The following is a 24770-nucleotide window of genomic DNA, read 5'->3' on the forward strand; positions in this document are numbered from 1 at the left end:
GGAGCTGAGTATTATAGGAAATGAGTATATGCTTCCCAGCTCCATCTAGTGGCCATAATGTAGTATTGTCCCCATTCACAGATGATGAAGCTGAGTATCATAGGAAATTAGTATATGCTACCCTGCTCCATCTAGTGGCCATAATGTAGTATTGTCCCCATTCACAGATGATGAAGCTGAGTATCATAGGAAATGAGTATATGCTACCCAGCTCCATCTAGTGGCCATAATGTAGTACTGTCCCCATTCACAGATGATGGAGCTGAGTATCATAGGAAATGAGTATATGCTTCCCAGCTCCATCTAGTGGCCATAATGTAGTATTGTCCCCATTCACAGATGATGAAGCTGAGTATCATAGGAAATTAGTATATGCTACCCTGCTCCATCTAGTGGCCATAATGTGGTATAGTCCCCATTCACAGATGATGGAGCTGAGTATCATAGGAAATGAGTATATGCTACCCAGCTCCATCTAGTGGCCATAATGTAGTATTGTCCCCATTCACAGATGATGAAGCTGAGTATCATAGGAAATGAGTATATGCTATCCAGCTCCATCTAGTGGCCATAATGTAGTATTGTCCCTATTCACAGATGATGAAGCTGAGTATCATAGGAAATGAGTATATGCTACCCAGCTCCATCTAGTGGCCATAATGTAGTATTGTCCCCATTCACAGATGATGAAGCTGAGTATCATAGGAAATGAGTATATGCTACCCAGCTCCATCTAGTGGCCATAATGTGGTATTATCCCCATTCACAGATGGAGCTGAGTATCATAGGAAATGGGTATATGCTTACTAGCTCCATCTAGTGGCCAATAAGTTGTATTGTCCCCATTCACAGATGATGGAGCTGAGAATCATAGGAAATGAGTATATGCTTCTCAGCCCCATCTAGTGGACATAATGCGATATTGTCCCCATTCACAGATGATGGAGCTGAGTATCATAGGAAATGAGTATATGCTTCCCAGCTCAATTTAGTGGCCGTAATGTGGTATTATCCCCATTCACAGAACTTGAAGCTCTGTATCATAGGAAATGGGTATATGCCACTCAGCTCCATCTAGTGGCCATTATGTGGTATTGTCCTCATTCACAGACTGAGCTGAGTATCATAGGAATAGAGTACAGGCTTCTCAGCACCATCTAGTGGCCATAATGTGGCATTGTCCCCATTTACAGATGATGGAGCTGAGTATCATAGCAAATGAGTATATGCTTCTCAGCTCCATCTAGTGGCCAATATGTGATATTGCCCCCATTCACAAATGATGGAGCTGAACATCAGAGGAAATAAGTACATGCTCATCAGCTCCATCTAGTGGCCATAGTGTGCTCTTGTCCCTATTCACAGATGATGGAGCTGAGTATCATAGGAAATGAGTATATGCTTCCCAGCTCTATTTAGTGGCCGTAATGTGGTATTTTCCCTATTAACACTTTTTCCCCCCAAGGAATAACATTCGATCTGTTGAGGTTTGGCCTGAAATCACTTGATTTGCCACGTTCACATAAAAAAAGAAAAATTTCTTGCAGTTTCTATGGACGAACAGCTATGCAATTATTTTATAAATACAATATGAATGCCATTATGAGGTCAATATAAATACACTATGAGCATTTTTATTGCAAAAAAAATTGTGTGAATTGGGAAAAAAGCGCTGTATGGCCGCTAGCTGGTGCTGAGTAATAAATACATGCTCCTCAGCTCCATCTAGTGGCCAAAATGTGGTATTTTCCCCTTTCACACAGCTTTTTTTTCTCCAATAAATAACATTCGATCTACAAAGAATAGAGAACATTTGATTTTTGGCCCCTTTGCACAGAATAAATTTACATGCAGAATCGATAAATGAACAGTTATGCATTTTTTTAAATACACCAAATAGTTTGTTATCACATAATGTACTTTTGCAACTGTTTTGTTTTAGGTATGATGGTTTAAATGCTACAAAATGTTAGTGCCCAGTTTTCTTCAGATCTTTGCTGTCCATAGAAATAAAAAAAGAAAGAAAGAAAGAAAAGATGTATTGAATCTTTTTTTTTTTTTTTCTTTTTGCAACATATCAACATCAAAAATTTAACAAATAAATACATAAAAAGAAAAAAAGAAAGAAATTACAAGTGTCCAGTGATTAGCAAAAAAAAAAAAGAAATAATAATAATCCCTACGCCATTTTTACTTCTCTAGATGTACAGAAATGTTGGTATTTCTATGCCTACAAAATATGTCCAGTTTTCTTCATATCTTTGCTGCCCATGGAAAAAAATGTTTATAGTTTTTTTTTTTTTTGTAACATCTAATAAATAAATACATTTAAAAAATAGAGAGAAATTACAAGTGTCCAGTGATTGAAAAAAAAAAATCCCTACGCCATTTTTTCTTCTGTAGATGTACGGAAATTTCTTTATTTCTTAGAAAATGCAAATTGGCTACAAAGTAATAACACTCAGTTTTCAGATCTTTGCTGTCCATGAAAAAAAATGTTTATAGCATCTTTTTTTTTTCTTTGTTTTGTTTTGTAACATTAAGTAAATAAATAAATAAATAAATAAATGAAAAAGAGAAAATACAGTGATTGGAAAAAAAAAATCCCTACGCCTTTTTAACTTCTCTAGATGTACAGAAATGTTGGTATTTCTTAGAAAATGCAAATTGCCTACAAAATATTAATGTCCAGTTTTCTTCATATCTTTGCTGCCCATGGAAAAAAAATGTTATAGTTTTTTTTTTTTTTGTAACATGAAAAAAATAAATACATTTTAAAAAGAGAGAAATTACAAGTGTCCAGTGATTAACAAAAAAAAAAAATCCCTATGCCCTTTTTTTCTTCTGTAGATGTACGGAAATTTCTTTATTTCTTAGAAAATGCAAATTGGCTACAAAGTAATAACACTCAGTTTTCAGATCTTTTTTGTCCATGAAAAAAAAATGTTTATAGCATCTTTTTTTTTTTTTTCTTTGTTTTGTTTTGTAACATTAAGTAAATAAATAAATAAATAAATAAATGAAAAAGAGAAAATACAGTGATTGGCAAAAAAAAAAAAAAATCCCTACGCCTTTTTAACTTCTCTAGATGTACAGAAATGTTGGTATTTCTTAGAAAATGCAAATTGCCTACAAAATATTAGTGTCCAGTTTTCTTCATATGTTTGCTGCCCATGGAAAAAAAAAGGTTTATAGTTTTTCTTTTTTTTTTTGTAACATGAAAAAAATAAATACATTTAAAAAAGAGAGAAATTACAAGTGTCCAGTGATTAACAAAAAAAAAAAATCCCTATGCCATTTTTTTCTTCTGTAGATGTACGGAAGTTTCTGTATTTCTTAGAAAATGCAAATTGGCTACAAAGTAATAACACTCAGTTTTCAGATCTTTTTTGTCCATGAAAAAAAAAAAATGTTTATAGCATCTTTTTATTTTTGCTTTGTTTTGTTTTGTAACAATAAATAAATAAATAAAAAAAGAGAAAATACAGTGATTGGCAAAAAAAAAAAAAAAAAAAATCCCTACGCCTTTTTTACTTCTCTAGATGTACAGAAATGTCCGTATTTCTTAGAAAATAGTAATTAGCTACAAAATAACAGTTCTCAATTTTCTTCAGATCTTTGCTGTTCATGAAAAAAAAAAAAATGTTTATAGCATTTTTTTTTTGCAACATCAAAAAAAATAAAAGATATAAATAAATAAAGGAATTACAAGTGTCCAGTGATTAAAAAAAAAAAAAAAAAAGATATCCCTACACAATTTTTCTCTAGATGTAGGGAAATGTCTGTATTTCTTAGAAAATGCAAATTGGCTACCTGACAAAAGGTGCTGATTGCGTGTTTTTTTTTTTTTTTTTGCAACTATAAAAGGAAGCACAATTAAAACCCGCCAATATTTTGCATGTTCTCAAACGGATGTTAATTTAGAGCCTCTCCTGTACCGACAGGTGGTTCTGGATCACCTTCCGAGTAGGAATAAAATAAAAAAAAAATTATTTTTATTTTTGTTTTTTACAACAAAGTAGAACCCTAGAAGCTGCCTCTAAAAAAAGCATTACAAGACTGCCGGAGTTTCGCATTATCCTAACACAAGCCGCCCGAGTGGTGCTTTTAAGGCCGGCGTCCGGTGCTCTCGTGCCGCACTTTTCATGAAGTGCACGGCGGCATTTCTCTCTTTTTTTTTTTTTTGTAACCAGTCCTAATGGATCTGTGTGTGCAGCTGGGGAATAGATGAGGACATGTTTGCTCTCTGAAGAAACTTCCATTTGTAAAGCTCTTACTAAGCGTATGGCCTGGCGGTAAGGCCACTCTGGTGACGTCGCCACTTGTAAGGTTAACCAATCGAGACAGAGCGGGCTTGTTAGTGTGTATTATTACAGAGAACTGGACAGGAAATGTCTGCTTAGTTTTCGTCCTTCTAATATACGCCGTATGCTTCTCTTGTGTCTACAGGGCAAGAACTGCGAGATCTCCCTGAATGCGTGCACAAGCAACCCCTGTGAAAATCAGGGCGTATGTCACCCCAAAGAGAATGCCAGCGGATTCACGTGAGTATATTGGATGGTGTTTGGAATAAGACGTGACAGTATGATTAATGCACACATGCAACAGGTTTGTAAACACCTTTGAAACGCCATTGGTTTAGAGATTATGGATAGGTTTAGAGACGGTTGATCAGTTTAGAAACGGTTGATATGTTTAGAGATGGTAGATCTGTTTAGAGATGGTAGATCTGTTTAGAGATGGTAGATCTGTTTAGAGATGGTGTTTCAGTTTAGAGATGGTGTTTCAGTTTAGAGATGTTGGGTCAGTTTAGAGATGGTAGATCTGTTTAGAGATGGTGTTTCAGTTTAGAGATGTTGGGTCAGTTTAGAGATGGTGTTTCAGTTTAGAGATGGTGGATCGGTTTAGAGATGGTGAATCAGTTTAGAGATGGTGGATCGGTTTAGAGATGGTGAATCAGTTTAGAGATGGTTGATCTGTTTAGAGATGGTAGATCTGTTTAGAGATGGTGTTTCAGTTTAGAGATGGTGGATCTGTTTAGAGATGGTGTTTCAGTTTAGAGATGGTGGATCGGTTTAGAGATGGTGGATCGGTTTAGAGATGGTGAATCAGTTTAGAGATGGTGGATCGGTTTAGAGATGGTGAATCAGTTTAGAGATGGTGGATCTGTTTAGAGATGGTGGGTAAGTTTAGAGATAGTGGGTCAGTTTAGAGATGGTGGATCCGTTTAGAAATGGTGAATCAGTTTAGAAATGGTGAATCAGTTTAGAGATGGTGGATCGGTTTAGAGAAGGTGGATCAATTTATAAATGGTGGGTCAGTTTAGAGATGGTGGGTCAATTTAGAGATGGTGAATCAGTTTAGAGATGGTGGATCCGGTTAGAGATGGTGTTTCAGTTTAAAGATGGTGGATCAGTTTAAATATGGTGGATCAGTTTAGAGATGGTGTTTCAGTTTCGAGATGGTGGATTGGTTTTGAGATGGTGGGTAAGTTTAGAGATAGTGGGTCAGTTTAGAGATGGTGGATCCGTTTAGAGATGGTGGTTTAGTTTACAGATGGTGGATCAGTTTAGAAATGGTGAATCAGTTTAGAGATGGTAAATCAGCTTAGAGATGGTGGATCGGTTTAGAGATGGTGGATCGATTTAGAGATGGTGGGTCAGTTTAGAGATGGTGGGTCAGTTTAGAGAAGGTGGATCGATTTAGAGATGGTGGGTCAGTTTAGAGATGGTGGGTCAGTTTAGAGATGGTGGTTTCGTTTAGAGATGGTGGATCTGTTTAGAGATGGTGGTTCAGCTTAGAGATGGTGAATCAGCTTAGAGATGGTGGATCGGTTTAGAGATGGTGTTTCAGTTTAAAGATGGTGGATCAGTTTAAAGATGGTGGGTCAGTTTAGAGATGGTGGATCAGTGTAGAAATGGTGGATCTGTGTAGAAATAGTGGATCAGTTTAGAGATGGTGGATCGGTTTAGAGATGGTGGATTGGTTTAGAGATGGTGGATTGGTTTAGAGATGTTTAGAGATGGTGGATTGGTTTAGAGATGGTGAGTCAGTTTAGAGATAGTGGATCGGTTTAGAGATGTTGAATCAGTTTAGAGATGGTGGATTGGTTTAGAGATGCCGTTTAGGAGGCGATATGCTATCTTTTGAACACCTGACTCAAGGTGGGTGTACTGGCAATGTTTAACCTTAGGCCTTCAACAGCTTGAAACTAGGCAAAATTTTGCTGCCCCCAAAGGACTAGGGAAGCCTGAAAGAGTGTGGGTCCCCTCTGGAGGGTAGGTCCCCTCTACCTCAGAACCAAATTATTCACCTTTCAAACGCATCAGCCATTTTGAAGTGTCTTCCCCATGTTTGGATTGGCACAGTGGACCAGACGATGCAGAACACTGGTTATTGATGAGCCTAATATCATATGCTGTTTGTGTGTATATATTTGTTTTATTTCTTCAATAAAAGGAATTATAAGGGTAATGCCCAAGGCTGGTGTGCCCTCTGTTTCTATTTTTCCACAATTGCAGCGTTGTAGTGACGTGGTCCCATTGACTTGAATGGGGCGCGGTTGGCAAGCAGCACCACCTATCCACTGCAACATGCTGTGTAAAATTTGCCATGTAGCTGCAATGTATACAAACATGTCCGCTTGCCATTGCATTCTCCCTGAATACTGACTGAGGTGTCATTGACCTCTATCAGTCTTGGCTTTTGATTGGGAACCAACAGGATGGGTTTAGGATTATGTGATGACTGTGAAAGCCAATCAAAGCAATCGCATAATAGAGAAGCTCACCTAAGGGGCTGCAGGAAGGCAAACTGGCTTCCTAACCATGAGACTGCTGTGATTGGCTCTCACAGTAGTCTCATGGTCAGGAGCCCATCTTGCTGGCTTCCAATCAGAAGCTTTGACCCAATCTAAATGGGAGCCCATCTTGCTGGCTCCCAATCAGAAGCCTTCTCAACCATCAGTCTGCTTTGATCGGCTCCCGCAGTGGTCGCATGATCAGGAGCTTGTCTTGCTGGCTCCCAACGAGAAGCCTTGATCCAATCTAATTGGGAACCCATCTTGCTGGCTATCAATCACAAGCCTTCTCAACCAAAAGACTGCTTTGATAGGCTCTCACAGTAGTCACATGATTGGGAGCCCGTCTTACTGGCTTCCAATCAGAAGCCTTGACCTAATCTGATTGGGAGCCTATCTTGCTGGCTCCCAATCAGAAGCCTTCTCAACCATAAGACTGCTTTGATTGGCTCTCGCATGGGTCACATGATCGGGAGTCTGTCTAGCTGGCTGCCAATCAGAAGGCTTGACCCAAACTGATTGGGAGCCCATCTTGCTGGCTCCAAATCAGAAGCCTTCTCAACCATAAGACTTCTTTGATTGGCTATCACAGTAGTCACATAATCAGGAACCTGTCTTGCTGGCTCCCAATCAGAAGCCTTGAACCAATCTGATTGGGAGCCGATCTTGCTGGCTTCCAATCAAAAGCCTTCTTAACCATAATACTGCTTTGATTTTCTCTCACAGCAGTCACATGATCGGTAGCCCATCTTGTTAGCTCCCAATCAGAAGCCTTCTCAACCATAGGACTTCTTTGATTGGCTCTCACAATGATCACATGATCGGGAGCCCATTTTGCTGGCTCCCAATCAGTAGCCTTCTCAACCATAAGACTTCTTTGATTGGCTCTCACAGTGCTCCCATGATCGGGAGCCCATCTTGCTGGCTCCCAATCAGAAGCCTTCTCAACCATAAGACTGCTTTGATTGGCTCTCACAGTGATCACATGATTCGGAGCCCGTCTTGCTGCCTTCCAGTCAGAAGCCTTGACCCAATCTGATTAGGAACCCATAATGCTGGCTCCCAATCAGCCTTCTCAACCATAAGACTGCTTTGATTGGCTCTCACAGTGATCACATGATTCGGAGCCCGTCTTGCTGCCTTCCAGTCAGAAGCCTTGACCCAATCTGATTAGGAGCCCATAATGCTGGCTCCCAATCAGCCTTCTCAACCATGAGACTGCTTTGATTGGCTATCAAAGTAGTCACATGATGGGTGTACAGGGAGTAGACTCAAGTCATATTTTGTACTTTGCCATCAAATATTCTAAACTGCTCTTCTTCAACCCATCATCTCGGAGCAGAGAAGTACAGTAGTAAGTTTGTATGAATTGTTTCTTTACCGGCAGTGTAGAACAGAAAGAACATTCTACCATTGACAGAAGAATAGTTAGGTAACCGCGCTCTGTATAAAGCTGCGTGGAAGTGAAAGCGTTTCTTCTCTTCTTGTGGTAAGTTTGTGTAGAGAAGAAAGACGAAGGTTCTCGTTCCTCTGGAAGGAAGCGCGGTGTACATTAGATAATGAGAGCGCCACTTTTGTTATGTTTGCAGATATTATTGTCAAGGATTTTGTCTGCAGGTGCATTTAAAATAGATTCGCTCCGGCTTCAGGGCTTTGCAGAACGTCTTCTCTGAAGTTTCTATGGAAACATTTAAAGTTAGTTTCCAGTTTAAGCACCTCTAAAAATGGCAATGTAATTTGCAAACAGCTTGCTAAATGTGTGATTGTGACAACATAAACCTTCCCTGCTTTCCACTTCATGATAGGAGAGCTGTTTATCTGTGTACATGTTACCTAGTGCTAGGCATTCCAAAGAAACAATGTATCAAGAAAGGCTCATCTGTGTACGTTACTTAGTGCCAGACATTCTAAATACAATGTGTCGGGGAGGCTTGTTTATCTGTGTACATGTTACCTAGTGCTGGACTTTCTAAAGAAACAATGTATCAAGAAAGGCTCATCTGTGTAAATGTCACCTAGTGCTGGACATTCCAAAGAAACAATGTATCAAGAAAGGCTCATCTGTGTACGTTACTTAGTGCCAGACATTCTAAATACAATGTGTCGGGGAGGCTTGTTTATCTGTGTACATGTTACCTAGTGCTGGACTTTCTAAAGAAACAATGTATCAAGAAAGGCTCATCTGTGTAAATGTCACCTAGTGCTGGACATTCCAAAGAAACAATGTATCAAGAAAGGCTCATCTGTGTACGTTACTTAGTGCCAGACATTCTAAATACAATGTGTCGGGGAGGCTTGTTTATCTGTGTACATGTTACCTAGTGCTGGACTTTCTAAAGAAACAATGTATCAAGAAAGGCTCATCTGTGTACATGTCACCTAGTGCTGGACATTCCAAAGAAACAATGTATCAAGAAAGGTTCATCTGTGTACATGTTACCTAGTGCTGGACATTCCAAAAAAACAATGTATCAAGAAAGGCTCATCTGTGTACATGTTACCTAGTGCTGGGCATTCCAAAGAAACAATTTATCAAGAAAGGCTAATCTGTGTACATGTTACCTAGTGCTGGGCATTCCAAAGAAACAATGTATCAAGAAAGGCTTATCTGTGTACATGTTACTTAGTGCCAGACATTCTAAAGAAACAATGTATCAAAAAAGGCTCATCTGTGTACATGTTACCTAATGCTGGACATTCCAAAAAAACAATGTATCAAGAAAGGCTTATCTGTGTACATGTTACCCAGTGCCAGACATTCTAAAGAAGCAATGTGTCCGGGAGGCTTGTTTATCTGTGTACATGTTGCCTAGTGCTGGACTTTCTAAAGAAACAGGGCCGTGCAGAGACCTTTGGAGGGGCAGGTGCTCAAAGTATAAAAGGGGCACATGGAACAGGGCTTTAAATAGGGCTGTGCTCAAAATATCAATACAGCAATGTATCGTAATGCATTCCTTCCTGATACGCGTATCGATACGGATGATTCTGTAATGATAGGGCAGAAAAATGCCGTGGTGCAGCTTTGAAAAAGAAAGAACAGAAAAGACTATTTTAAGTTTAAAAGTTAAAAAATATTTAGTGTGTTAAGTTGTGCCAACCTGAAGACTTCTCTGTTATACAGAATAATAAAGAAGGTACTGCTGGCTGGTACTGCTGGCAGGTACTGCTGACTGGTACTGCTGCCTGGTACTGATGGCGGGTACTGATGGTGGGTACTGATGGTGGGTACTGCTGGCTGGTACTGCTGGCAGGTACTGCTGGCTGGTACTGCTGGTGGGTATTGCTGGCTGGTACTAATGGAGTGTACTGATGGCAAGTACTGATGGCAGGTACTGCTGGTGGGTACTGCTGGCTGGTACTTCTGCCTGGTACTGATGGCAGGTACAGCTGACTGGTACTGCTGGTGGGTATTGCTGGCGGGTACTGCTGGCGGGTACTAATGGAGTGTACTGCTGGTGGGTACTGCTGACTGGTACTGCTGGCAGGTATTGATGGCAGGTACTGATGGCAGGTACAGCTGGCTGGTACTGCTGGTGGGTATTGCTGGCGGGTACTGTTGGCTGGTATTGCTGGCAGGTACTGCACTTTACAAGTGCAGTTGCTCCAGAGCAGCCTTTCTCAACATTTTCAACACAGAGGAACCCTTGAAATAAATTTCTGGTCTTGGGGAACCCCTGCTAAAAATGAAAAATCTACAACTCATGACACATTAGTGTGACAGATGTGGGAAGAATGCTCCTTACTCTTCTCATCATTGGGAAGAATTACCCCCTTACAGATAGCAAAAAGGAACAATGGTGTCATTGGGAACTTATCTGAGAGGCAGAAATTTCCCATTGCTCAAGGAACCCTCAGCAACCTCAGGAGGAACCCCCAGCAATCTCAGGAGGAACCCCCAGCAACCTCAGAAGGAACCCCTAGCACCTTCAGGAGGAACCCCTAGCAACCTCAGGAGGAACCCCCAGCAACATCAGGAGGAACCCCCAGCAACCTCAGGAGGAACCCCCAGCAACCTCAGGAGGAACCCCCAGCAACCTCAGGAGCAACCCCCAGCAACCTCAGGAGGAACCCTCAGCAACCTCAGGAGGAACCCCTAGCAACCTCAGGAGGAACCCCTAGCAACCTCAGGAGGAACCCCTAGCAACCTCAGGAGGAACCCTCAGCAACCTCAGGAGGAACCCCTAGCAACCTCAGGAGGAACCCCTAGCAACCTCAGGAGGAACCCTCAGCAACCTCAGGAGGAAACCTCAGCAACCTCAGGGGGAACCCTGGTTGAGAAACCCCGCTCCAGAGCTTAGTAAATGAGCAGAAGCTCTGCTGAGTTCCATTATCCAATCATGTGCAAGCAAAAATGCAGTTTTTTTATTTTCCTTACTTGTGTTTGGGTATTTTTAACAAAGTGAAGTTTTATCTCATTTACTAAGCTCTGGAGCCACTGCCTTTATTAACCACTTTAAGACCGGAAAGGATTTGCCCCTTAATGACCAGGCCACTTTTTTTAACTTGGGACTGCGTGACTTTAACTGACAATTGCGCGGTCATGCGACGCTGTACCCAAACGAAATTTACCCCACAAATAGAGCTTTCTTTTGGTGGTATTTGATCACCTGTGAGCGACAATTCTGATTAAAAAAATCAATATTTTTCACATTCTGATATATAACATTTCCAAAATTTTTTTTTAAAAATCAAAACAATAAGCGTATTTTGATTGGTTTGAGCAAAAGTTATCGCGTCTACAACCTACGGGAAAGATTTCTATCATTTTTATTGTTTTTTTTTTGTTTTTGTTTTTTTTACTAGTAATGGTAAGTTTTTTGGAAAAAAAAAACAATATTTTTCAATTTCTGCTATAGAACATTACCAAAAAAAAAAAACAAATTTAAAAAGCAATTTTTTTTCATCCATATTTGATCACCTGTGCGATTTTTTTAATTGTGCTATAAACAAAAAAAGAGCGACAATTCTGGGGGAAAAAAAACAATATTTTTCACATTCTGATATATAACATTCCCAATAGAAAAAAATGTAAAAATCCAAAATCTTTTTAACATTTTAGGCCAATTTGTTTTCTGCTACATATTTTTGTTAAAAAAAAAATAAATCGAAATAAGCGTATTTTGATTGGTTTGAGCAAACGTTATCTACAAACAACGGGAGAGATTTATGTAATTTTTATTGTTTTTTTTTTTTTTTTACTAGTAATGGCGGCGATCTGCAATTTTTAGCGGGACTGCGACATTGCGGCGGACAGATCGGACCCCTCACTGACATTTTTGACACTTTTGGGGGGGACCAGTGACATTACTACAGTAATCAGTGCTAGAAATATGCACTGTCACTGTAATGATGACACTGGCAGGGAAGGGGTTAATACTGTGGGTGATCAAGGGGTTAAATGTGAGCCTGGGGGAGTGATTCTAACTGTGGGGGGCGTGGCTTGTGAAATGACCATAGAGACCTGTGGTCCTATATAGAAGGATCACGGGGGCTCTATGATCATTCCAGGGAGAAGAACGGTCGGATGTGTTTACAACAGCCGACCGTTCTTCCCTCTCAGCGGGGAGCGATCGCGGGTGTCAGGCGGCAATCAAAGCCGCCTGCCCACTGCAGCGGCTTCCCCGCTGACGAGCAGGGGCGGGAGCGTGCCCTCTCGACCTAGCCTCCTGCTCGTGGTTCGCGCAGGAGCGGATGGCTGCTGCAATACAACTGCGGCGGGCGTTCGTAAAGTGGGTAAATGAACCCCAAAGTATTAAAGTATTAAAGCCGAGTTTCTGCTTATCCTCCTCCCCCACCCAACCTACTTAAAACTTTTTTTGGGGGGGGGGGGGGGGAGAGCAGGAACTAAGTTTTGACAGATATACCAGCTTCCATTGAGATCACCTACGTAGGGGACCTGTGTGGAAGTTCCCCCTCTCCCTGTCCGCAACCTCCTGTTTTTTTTTTTTCCCAGAATTGTCACTCTTTTTCTGTTTATAGCACAATAAATAAAAATCGCACAGGTGATCAAATATGGATGAAAGAATTAGCTTTTTAAATTGTTTTTTTTTGGGAATGTTATATAGCAGAAAGTGAAAAATAATTTTTTTTTTTCCAGAATTGTTGCTATTTTTTTTGTTTATAGCACAATAAATAAAAATCGCAGAGGTGATAAAATATGGATGAAAAAATTAGCTTTTTAAATTAGTTTTTTTGGGAATGTTATATAGCAGAATGTGAAAAATATTGTTTTTTTATTTTTTCAGAATTGTTGCTACTTTTTTTATTTATAGCACAGTAAATTACAATCGCACAGGTGATCAAATCCCACCAAAAGAAAGCTCTATTTGTGGGAAAAAAAGGACATCAATTTTATTTAGATACAACATCGCACGACCGCGTAATTGTCCATTAAAATAACGCAGTGCCAAATCGCAAAAAGTGGCCTGGTCATTAAGGGGGCCAATCCTTTCAGTTCAGAAGTGCTTAATAGCACTTTAACCGCTTACCGACCACCGCACGACTATTTACTGCGGCGGTCAGCCCCTGACAGGCAAAGCGACGTAGTACTACGTCGCTAGCCTGTGAGGGTCTCGGCAGCAAACGCGCGCCGCCGGAGGCGCGCTCCCGCGCGGTCACGGACCCCCCCGCGCGTGTGACCGGCGGACCCGATCGTCTGCCGGTCACTTGAGATCGTCGGTGGAGAGGGAGAAAGGCAGGCGGCTGATGTAAACAAAGCCGCCTGTCATTCTCCCCTGTGTAGGAATAGTGATCATATGGTTCTACTATGTAGGACCGTTGATCACTATTCCTACACCTCAAGCCACAGCCAATCACAGTTAGAATCACGCCCCTAGGAACACACATAACCCCTCCCTCTCAAAAAAGTTAACCCCTTCACTGCCTGTGTAATTTTACAGTAACAGTGCATATTTATAGCACTGATTACTGTAGTAATGTCACTGGTAACCCCAAAAGTGTCAAAAATGTCAGTAAAGGGTCCGATCTGTCCGCCGCAATGTCGCAGTACCGCAAAAAAATTGCAGATCGCCGCCATTACGCGTTAAAAAAAAAACAACAAAAATGACAATCTTTCCCTTTGTTAGTAAATGCGATAACTTTTGCGCAAACCAATCAAAATACGCTTTTTGCGATTTTTTTTTTACCAAACATATGTAGCAGAAAACAAATTGGCCGAAAATGTTAAAAAATTTAGATTTTTACATTTTTTGGGGGGGAATTTCATATAAAAAAATGTGAAAAATATTATTATTTTTGCAAAATTGTCGCTCTTTTTTTGTTTATAGCGCGTGATCAAAAAATCGCACAGGTGATCAAATACCACCGAAAGAAAGCTCTGTTTGTGGGGAAAAAAAGGACGCCAAATTCGTTTAGGTACAGCGTTGCACGACCGCGCAATTGTCCGTTAAAGTCACGCAGTGCCGAATCGCAAAATAGGCCCCGTTCAGGAAGGGGGTAAAATCTTCCGGGGCTTAAGTGGTTAAGGTAAAACAACTTTGAGGCTTTAGAACCACTTTATAGATTTAAAAAAAAGGGTAAAAAAACACACTGGAATGCATAAAAAAACGCACCAGATTGTAAGATTACATCACAAATGCAGAAATGGACCCGGAGAGCAGAAAAGGCGGTGTGAACTGGCCCTGAGTGTGCTGTAAGGAAATACTTGGTAGATACATTTTAAAACAATGTTATACTAATAAAAAGTGAAAAAAAATAAATAAAATATGTGACTTTGTTGCAGATCTGAGATTACTGTGAAATAGATGAACAAAGACAAGGCCAGATAATATACAGATGTACTTGTTTGACCCTTTAAGATAAATTAGCTGAAATAACCAGCAGTTCAGGGTAACTGTATCAAAATGTATTCTAACGCTTAATTGCTTTTAGAACAATTTATTTTTCTTTGCTGCCTTTTTTTTTTTTTTTTCCTGTTACATTAAGTCAATTTAAAGCATACAATGGTTGCTTTTTCTTTTTTTTTTACTGCTCAGGATGATTATCCAAACTGTTTTTAGAATTCTATATAGTCCTCCAATTAACCTGTTCTTTACATTATGTTGCCATCTGTTACTTTCTCTTCCACGCAGACAAAAAAAAAATGATGAGCGCTAATAAAAGGACTGTCAGTGTCTTCACATATTTACATTCTAAATTGTATTTTTTTTTTTTTACATCTATCTATAGTGCCTCCGATTCTGCTATAATTACTGTGATTTGCTTTTAACTTTGCATGCATCTAAACTGACAGCATCACCCATCACCCAAGCAGCACTCTAAGTCCAGGAATACGGGGGGACCCACTTTTCACTTAGTCGCCGCGTTTCACCAATCCCTTGCAAGATAATTAGTTGCCGAAAATAAATCTTAGTCAAGGAGAGTAAAAGAGACCAGGAGAATTGGGTTGTTTGAAAAAATTACGTTGAATCAAGAGGCAGAAATGACCAGACCTGCTTTTAAGAGCCTAAAATTACCAGATGTAAAATATAAAAATAAAAAAAATAAAAAAATAAATAAAATACTTAATGGCCTCTCGTTCTGTTGCCTTGGTAACCAAGCATCTTTACAATAGGCCTATATTTTCCTTTGGGGTTTGCAAAGCCATTCAATCAAGCCATTTACTCTTCACAGCTTTCAACCTGCACACAAATCTTTCCAACCTGTTTTTTTTTTTTTTTTTTTTTAATTTCTTTTTCCTTTTATTTTGGGGAATTTGCAGAGAATAGAGTCCATTTCAAATTAAAAAAAGGAGGCCTTTTGCGAACAACCGCTTTATTAAAAAGAGCAAAAAGGAAAGATCAACCTATATAGAGACAGCAAAAAAAATAAAAAAACAGAAAGAAAGGGAAGGAATGTGGAGAGAGGATGCGAGACTGAAACAATGTTTCCAATGCCGTCTCTTGTGACAATAGGCGACTCGTTGCCATTGGACATTGTTCCCCAACGTACAAAGTGACGCCACCTTTTAGGTTGGAACGAGTAACCTTCCATGACTTGAAGGATCTTTAGACACATTCATCTACGACTTACCTCAATTTCTTCAGAAAAAAAACAAACAAGAAAGAAGGAGAAGGTTAAGAATCCACCTTAGCTCTATTCAGCTCTGGAGGACAGTGAATACACAGCCATGCTACGTGGTAATATTCAGAGCATAGTTCAACCCAGACCTTACAGAGACAAGGGAATGCGAGTTCTCTACCAACATATAACAAAACCCTTCACTAGACCCACTCAAGTGCGTCGCTTCTTCACTCGTGGGCTTGAACTCAATGGTGGAGCCTATAATGGAAACATCGGTACAATAGGTCATTCACATTAACATAATAGATTTTCTATGAACTCTATCAACTTTAACAATGGACTCCTCAGTTAAGTGGAGCCCATACATACCTAACAGAAAAAATTATAAGGATGGGGCTGGCAGTGTAGACCAGAACAGCAATATGGCTTTGACATTTCCTACACTTCGTTGTAAGTGGCCACTACCAGAAAGCAATGAGTTATCTGCAACAACTGTGTGACAAATCTTTTTTTTTTTTTTTACAAACCCGATTCCAAAAAAGCTGGGACACTGTACAAATTGTGAGTAAAAAAGGAATGGACTAATTTACAAATCTCATAAACGTATATTTTATTCACAATTTCATATAGATAACATATCAAATGTTGAAAGTGAGACATTTTGAAAAGTCATGCCAAATATCGGCTCATTTTGGATTTCATGAGAGCTACACATTCCAAAAAAGTTGGGACAGGTAGCAATAAGAGGCCGGAAAAGTTAAATGTACATATAAGAAACAGCTGGAGGACCAATTTGAAACTTATCAATTGGCAACATGATTGGGTATAAAAAGAGCCTCTCAGAGTGGCAGTGTCTCTCAGAAGTCAAGATGGGCAGAGGATCACCAATTCCCCGAAAGCTGCGGCGAAAAATAGTGGAGCAATATCAGAAAGGAGTTTCTCAGAGAAAAATTGCAAAGAGTTTGAAGTTATCATCATCTACAGTGCATAATATCATCCAAAGATTCAGAGAATCTGGAACAATCTCTGTGTGTAAGGGTCAAGGCCGGAAAACCATACTGGATGGCGGTGATCTTCGGGCCCTTAGACGGCACTGCATCACATACAGGAATGCTACTGTAATGGAAATCACAACATGGGCTCAGGAATACTTCCAGAAAACATTGTCGGTGAACACAATCCACCGTGCCATTCGCCGTTGCCGGCTAAAACTCTATAGGCCAAAAAAGAAGCCAAATCTAAACATGATCCAGAAGCGCAGGCATTTTCTCTGGGCCAAGGCTCATTTAAAATGGACTGTAGCAAAGTGGAAAACTGTTCTGTGGTCAAGCGAATCAAAATTTGAAGTTCTTTTTGGAAAACTGGGACGCCATGTCATCCGGACTAAAGAGGACAAGGATAACCCAAGTTGTTATCAGCGCTCAGTTCAGAAGCCGGCATCTCTGATGGTATGGGGTTGCATGAGTGTGTGTGGCATGGGCAGCTTACACATCTGGAAAGGCACCATCAATGCTGAAAGGTATATCCAAGTTCTAGAACAACATATGCTCCCATCCAGACGTCGTCTCTTTCAGGGAAGACCTTGCATTTTCCAACAAGACAATGCCAGACCACATACTGCATCAATTACAACATCATGGCTGCGTAGAAGAAGGATCCGGGGACTGAAATGGCCAGCCTGCAGTCCAGATCTTTCACCCATAGAAAACATTTGGCGCATCATAAAGAGGAAGATGCCACAAAGAAGACCTAAGACAGTTGAGCAAATAGAAGCCTGTATTAGACAAGAATGGGACAACATTCCTGTTCCTAAACTTCAACAACTTGTCTCCTCAGTCCCCAGACGTTTGCAGACTGTTATAAAAAGAAGAGGGGAGGCCACACAGTGGTAAACATGGCCTTGTCCCAACTTTTTTGAGATGTGTTGATGCCATGAAATTTAAAATAAACGTATTTTTCCCTTAAAATGATACATTTTCACAGTTTAAACATTTGATATGTCATCTATGTTGTATTCTGAATAAAATATTGAAATTTGAAACTTCCACATCATTGCATTCTGTTTTTATTCACAATTTGTACAGTGTCCTGACTTTTTTGTAATCGGGTTTGTATATCCAAACACGAATTTTATTGAGTCAAAACAAATAACAAGAAACAGTAGTGCCGGTTCACACCAGTACGACTTGTCAGCCTGACAAGTCGCGGACCGTCGCGGTCCATTGTGTAGTACAGGAACGGTTCTAATAGGAGCGACACAAGTCGCTCCGACTTAGAAAAAGGGTCCTGTACTACCTAGGGGCAACCTGGAGCGACTTGCATAGACATTCATTTTATGAAGTCCGTGCAAGTTGCGCCGAAGTCGCGGTGCACGCAACTTCACAGGTCGCCCCCGAAGTCGTGCCGCTGCAGTGTGAACCAGCACTAAGGCAGTGCCAGTGGCAAGCAGTTCATAACATATGTATATAAGGGTAACAACGCGTCAGCTTATCCCAACAAAATACATAGAAATCATAAACAGTTCACAGATCCCTTCCCAGCCAATGTAACAGAATCAGCCTAATAACCTGCCCATCACCAGATCCCCCGGGGGAACCCCCGGAGTATCCAGCCATGGTGCCCATAATTTTTCACATTTTGAGGAAGCACCCCTATGTTGGTAAACAACCTTCTCCATCCTCAACATACCACCCACAGCAGCACACCATTGCTGCAGAGTCGGAGGATTCTCCGACTTCCAATGTACCATAATCAGCCTCCGAGCCTGAAACAGGGCTCTATGAATTGCTTCTTTACCATTTTTATCCCCATCACAGTCGTCTAGTACACCAAGTAAACATTCCAGCAGAGCAACCTTTAAGGAGACCTGAAATAAAGTATTAAGAAGCTGTACCGACTCCCGTCCAATAGGGATGTAGCTTCGGGCATCGCCAGAGCAAGTGAATAAGACCACCATGGTCTCTCCAGCACCACACACAAGTGGGGTTGACTGGAAGGCCCATGGAGTGCAGTCGGTGGGGGGTATAGTAGACTCTAAGTGTTATATACATTTGGGTCAGTCGTTGGGCAATGTTCAGGGAGCAAATAGTCACCGTTTGAAAAGGCCTCCTCCCACTGTTCATTGTCCATTGGGCCCAAATCTCTCTCCCATTTTGCCAACATCAATGAAGTTGGACTTGACTTGTCATCGATCTACCCTTTCCTGATGTGCTTGGTCAATGTCTTGCTTCTACCCAAATTCATTTTTGTATCACTGTGTAAGCAGTGCCGAGACAAGGTTATCTAGACCCCAGGGCAAACTTGTCAAATTGTATCTGTCTGTATCTGTCAGTGAAAATCCCCCCACCCCCCCAAAAAAAAAGAGCATTAATCTGCATGCTCACCCCCTAAGCATAAATTCCCCCTCCTCCCAGCACTAATCTTGCCCCCTCGTCTCCCTCCTCCCAGCTCAAATTCTCCCCCCCCCCCCACCCACCCAAAAATAAATGTCCTAGCACAAGTCCTCTACCCCTCAGATTTTCCCTCTGAGCACAAATCCCCCCACACACTCCAAATCCCTTCTTCCAACATACATTCCCACCCCCAGTCCCCCATGCGAGCGCAAATTTCCCCTTCTAGCACTAATACCCCCTAATCATCTAGCACATCCCCCCCAAAAAAAATAAAAAAATACTTACATATTTATTTTTTACCACAACCCCCCCCCCCCCCATCCCCCCTCCTAGAACAAATCCTCTTCACTTCTCCCAATACAAATCACTACTCCTAGCACACATTCCCAAATATGCCCTCCTGCAACAATTCTTGTCCCCTGCCGCCCCCCAAATTCCCCTTCTCAACACAAAACCCTTCTCCCCCATCTCCTTGTAGTGCCCCCCCCCCCACCTCACATGATATCACAGTGCCCAAGGCAGCCACCCCTCCTGCCCACCTCCAACTTCAATGATTTTAATATAACATTTGTATAGCGCCGGGCCCCATAGCAGTCACATGGTTGGCTATGACTATAATCACTCTCCCCTACTTCCACTGAAACTAAACATTTTAATTGAATTCTATGGGATTTTTATAAACTGGCTTTTCCCCAATTGCTATCCTATGGTTTACCTAAAAATTGTCTTCTCCACCCAATCAGATGTTCCTGCCCCGATGGCTTTGAGGGCCCCACGTGTGCGGTGAACAGAGATGAATGCAAGTACAGCGACTGTGATAATGGCGGCACTTGTGTGGATGGAATAAACACCTATACTTGTCTGTGTGCATCACAATACACAGGTAATATATTGAATGTTTCTTATTTATCTGTAATAAGTGATCATTTCTTCTTTTCAAGTGTAAGCGCCCCCGATCACGGGAGCGCTGGGCTGTGGAGGGGGCGGGAGCGGCCGGCTCAGGCTCTCATTGGCTCGCTGAACTGCTGAGCTGGGTGCCAGTCCAGGGATTCGGGTGGATCCCGACCATATAGTCGCGATCTTCCCAAGCTGGAACTGAACCGACTCTGTGACGTCAGCCCGCTGTTTGCTGAAAACGGGTCACAGGAGTGCAGAACGAGCCGCACTTCTGTGATCCATAGGAAAAATACAGCCAAACAAGCTTTCCCCGTACTTCTCCTTTTAACCCCTTGACTCCGACGTAGCCACAAATATACAGCCTCACTGGGCTGGATTTTATTTTTTTTTTATAGTGGGGCTGGTCCCATTTTAATGATTGGGACCCGACACGTCCGATTACGGGCCCCCTGATCACTGTGATCAGAGCTGCTGTTAGAAATCACGGGGCCCCATGAAAACTACCCGAATTTATCAAGACAATATTTTTCACTAAATATACACTAAATCATCATTATTAGTGGACACAAACATAACAGCAGAGGCGTAACTAGAACCTTCAGGGCCCCGGTGCAAGAAACCATGAAGGGCCCCCCGGACCCCTGGCCGGGGCCTTTCCCTTCAAGCCTGGGGCTCCTCCCACTGATCCTGGGGCCCTTTATTCTTGTTGGAGAGCCCTTTATTATATTACGGTCCCGCAGCGGGACCCTTTCATAAGTTCTGCAGTGGGCCCCCTTCCTGCCATCTTGGGGCGCGGTGGTGGAATGCCAGGGCCCGGTCGCAAGTGTGACCTTTGCGATCCTGGAAGTTCACCCACTGGTGTCTTTATTTTTTGGTATTTTAATTGTATTATTTTTTATAATTGTATTTTATTTTTTTACAATGTGACTGACTATGACTCTGTCCATTCAGAAAAGGAAGGAGCTGGTAAATTACATATTTACCGACCCTTCCTGGTTCTCTACTGTGACACATCCCCTGCAGCAGCCGGCAGGAGAGGGGAGGGAGCACAGTGGGGGGGGGAGCACAGTGGGGAGGGGGGGCACAGTGGGGGGGGGGGTTCAGGGGAGCACACAGGGGACCACAGACAGCAGAACACAAGTGAACTGGATAGGAGGGGGGGCGGGGGCAGCATACAGAGGAACCAATCTCCTCTATTTTCCTCCTGCAGCTACAGGAGGAAAAAGGAGGACAGTGATTTCTCTACATGCTGCCCCCACCGCCCCTCCTATCCAGGTGTACAGGAAGCCCTGGAGCATGGGGCCCGGTTGCAATTGTGATCCTTGCAACCCCTGTAGTTACGCCCCTGCATAACAGAGAACCTGTATGAATTAGCCCTTTTTTCATTTTTTTGTTTAACCACTTAAGCCCCGGAGGATTTTCCTGCTAAACGACCAGGGGGTATTTTGCGATTCGGCACTGCGTGACTTTAACAGACGATTGCGCGGTCGTGCGACGCTTTATCCAAACGAATTTGGCGTCCTTTTTTTCCCACAAACAGAGCTTTCTTTTGGTGGTATTTGATCACCCGTGCGATTTTTACTTTTTGCGCTATAAACAAAAAAAGAGCGTACATTTTGCAAAAATAACAATATTTTTCACATTTTTTTATATGAAATTCCCCAAAAAAAAATGTAAAAATCAAAATTTTTTAAAATTTTCGGCCAATTTGTTTTATGCTACCTATGTTTGGTAAAAAAAATTGCAAAAAGCGTATTTTGATTGGTTTGCGCAAAAGTTATCGCGTTTACTAACAAAGGGAAAGGTTTTTGTCATTTTTGGTGTTTTTTTTTTTAACGTGTAATGGCGGCGATCTGCGATTTTTTTTGCGGTACTGCGACATTGGGGCGGACAGATCGGACCCTTGACTGACATTTTTGACACTTTTGGGGTTACCAGTGACATTTCTACAGTAATCAGTGCTATATATATGCACTGTTACTGTAAAAATACACTGGTAGTGAAGGGGTTAACTTTATTTGGGAGGGAGGGGCTGTGTGTGTCCCTAGGGGCGTGCTTTCTACTGTGATTGGCTGTGGCTTGAGCTGTAAGGACACTGATCAACGGATCTACATAGTAGATCCATGTGATCAGTGTTTTTACAGCGAGGAGAATGACAGGTGGCTTGTTTACACAAGCTGCCTGACATTCTCCCTCTCCCCCGCCGATCGCCGAGTGACCGGCGGACATCGGGTCCGCTGGTCACACGCGCGGGGGGGGTCCGTGACCGCACGGGAGCGGGAGCGCGCTCGCTCCCCAGAGCCTCACAGGCGAGCGACGTAGACCTACGTCACTCTGCCTGTGAGGGGCTGACTGCCGCAGTAAATATACTGTGAGCAGTCGGCAAGCGGTTAATGTATACCTTTTTTTTTTTAAATGTAAAAAATTTTAACAATTCTTTTATTTTACAATTTCTAAAAATTTATTTATTACAATTTTTAAATATCTTTTTTTTAATTTATTATTTTTTTACCGGACAGGGAAGCCTGCAGCGCTGCGGGAGGGTGCAGCACAGTGAAAGTGGGGCACATGGGGAGGGGGGTCAAAAGCAGGCAGAACAAGGGAGGGGGATCGCTGTTGGAGAAGCAATTGAATGATGCCTTGTGTCGGTGTCTCTCCCTGCAGCAGGTAAAAGCTGGCAGGAGGCGGAGAAACTGTCTTTCAGCTGCTGCAGAGAGCCACACAGGGCTTCCTTTTTGTTTTCTTCTCCACCTAACCACACCGATTCCCCGTGCTGTTGGGGCCCCCCTGTGTGCCCGGGCCCCCTACAGGAGGACTGGTGGTACCTATCAGCGGCCCTGACTGTGATAGCCTCTGATCAGTCACTGCAAAGCCCACCCCTGTGTTTTCTATCTCTGTGAATAGACTAGAGAGATACATTCTATCTTTCTCTATCCTTGCAGAGAGATAAAGAAAATGTGTGTAAAAAAAAAAAAAATAATAATAATTATAATTAAAAAAGTAAAATAAAATTAAATTTAAAAATACCTATCTCAAGGATTGATCTAGGTCAGTGCCAGGGTTAGTGTTTGGATTAAGGTCAACGGTCAAGGTCAGCATCAAAATGTAAAATAAAATTTTTTTTTTTAATTTTAAAATGTTTTTTCAAAAATGTAAAAAACAAATGTAAAAAAAGGGTTTATTCACACAGCTTCTTTGTTATCTTTGTGTCCTCTAAGAATGATTTTAGTATATTTTTTGTGAAAATGCTGCTATATACAAGGGGGGCCCTGCCAGGTAGGCTGTACAGGGCCCCGTGATTTCTATTAGCAGCTTTGACTACGGGTACAAACAACAACTAACATACACATATGTGGTATCACTGCGATTGTCAGGAGCAGGAGAATTTTATTTTGGGTTGTTATTTGGTGGAAGGTTATGGTAGTAGCAAAAAAAAAATAAAAAATACAGCTAAATTTTAAAAAAATGATTTCTTTTATTATTTTGGGGCAGATAAATAAAAAAAAAATGATTTATTTTACTATTTTGGAGTTTTTCTTTGATAATAAAAAAAAAATAAAATCAGGAGATATCCATTACCATTTACCACCTGAAAAAAATTCAGTATAATCTACCTGGATACACAAAGTAGTGATGATACATACAGTTTTACTAACACATATCAGAGTTGCAAGATTGGGCTAGGGCATTATGATTTGTTTTATCCTTAGGCAGGAAGGGGTTAATTTTCAAGCCTAATATGTGATTTATCGTGTTTGTGTTGTGTTGCCATTTTTACTACTTGTTATCAAGGAGCTAAAAAGAGTTGCAGATGTGTAGAATTTATTTTTATCTGTAAAAAAGCAAAACTTAACGGCTCTCTCTCAGCTCTCTCTCACTGCTTTTTTTTGCCATTCTCTCCAATGTCAGGCGAATATTGTGAACAGTTGGTGGACTTTTGTTCTGTAGAGCTCAATCCCTGTCATCCCAATTCCAAATGCGTTGCAACTGCAGAGGGACCAAAGTAAGTGCACCATTTTTTATTTTGCAGTAAATACACAGTAAGGCAGGGCTGTCCCCTCTGTATTCTTATATTCTTCCATTAATGAGTACCAATTTGCCTCCCATGGCAACTAACTTCTAGACCACCAGCTGCCGGCCATCTATTAAGATGAAGTAGAACGGTTCGAATCCGGGTCACGGCACCAAAAAAAAGATGAAGTAGAAAACAACGGTGGTGTAAGGTTCAGAGGTCAGGCTCGGAGACTAGTAGCTATAACAGTAAAGAGCTGACCAGTCCAGAAGCAGGTCATCCTGGCGGATGACGTGGGCTCACCCCAGGTGTGGGGGTCTAAGCACTAACCGGTATTCACCAGAGCTCCTGATGGTAGATATGGGTTTTGCTGTGTGTTAGTACCAGGTCATGGCCCTCAGGATCGCCCCACAAGGGGGGTTAGAAAACAGGTCCAGTACAGAAGAAGGTCACCCTAGCGGATGATGTGGGCTCACCCCAGGTGTGGGGGTCTAAACACTAATCGGTATTCACCAGAGCTCCTGATGGTAGATATGGGTTTTGCTGTATGTTAGTATTAGGTCATGGTCCTCAGGATCACCCCACAAGGGGGTTAGAAAACTGGGGTCCAGTCCAGAAGCAGGTCACCCTGGCGGATGACGTGGGCTCA

At 41.6% G+C, this 24770-nt stretch overlaps 1 protein-coding gene across 1 annotated transcript in view; it reads left to right on the forward strand.

The window, feature by feature from the left end:
- The window catches only part of SLIT1 (slit guidance ligand 1), a 546950-nt gene that overhangs the window by 482830 nt on the left and 39350 nt on the right, over positions 1-24770 (forward strand). The window contains exons 28-30 of the mRNA XM_082269259.1: positions 4450-4544; positions 19956-20095; positions 24019-24112. Of these exons, the coding sequence (XP_082125385.1) occupies positions 4450-4544; positions 19956-20095; positions 24019-24112 (329 nt within the window). The remainder of the gene's footprint in view (positions 1-4449; positions 4545-19955; positions 20096-24018; positions 24113-24770) is intronic.

The sequence above is a fragment of the Pelophylax lessonae genome (genome assembly GCF_965119305.1).
Source record: "Pelophylax lessonae genome assembly, chromosome: 9".
Classification (NCBI taxonomy): domain Eukaryota; kingdom Metazoa; phylum Chordata; class Amphibia; order Anura; family Ranidae; genus Pelophylax; species Pelophylax lessonae.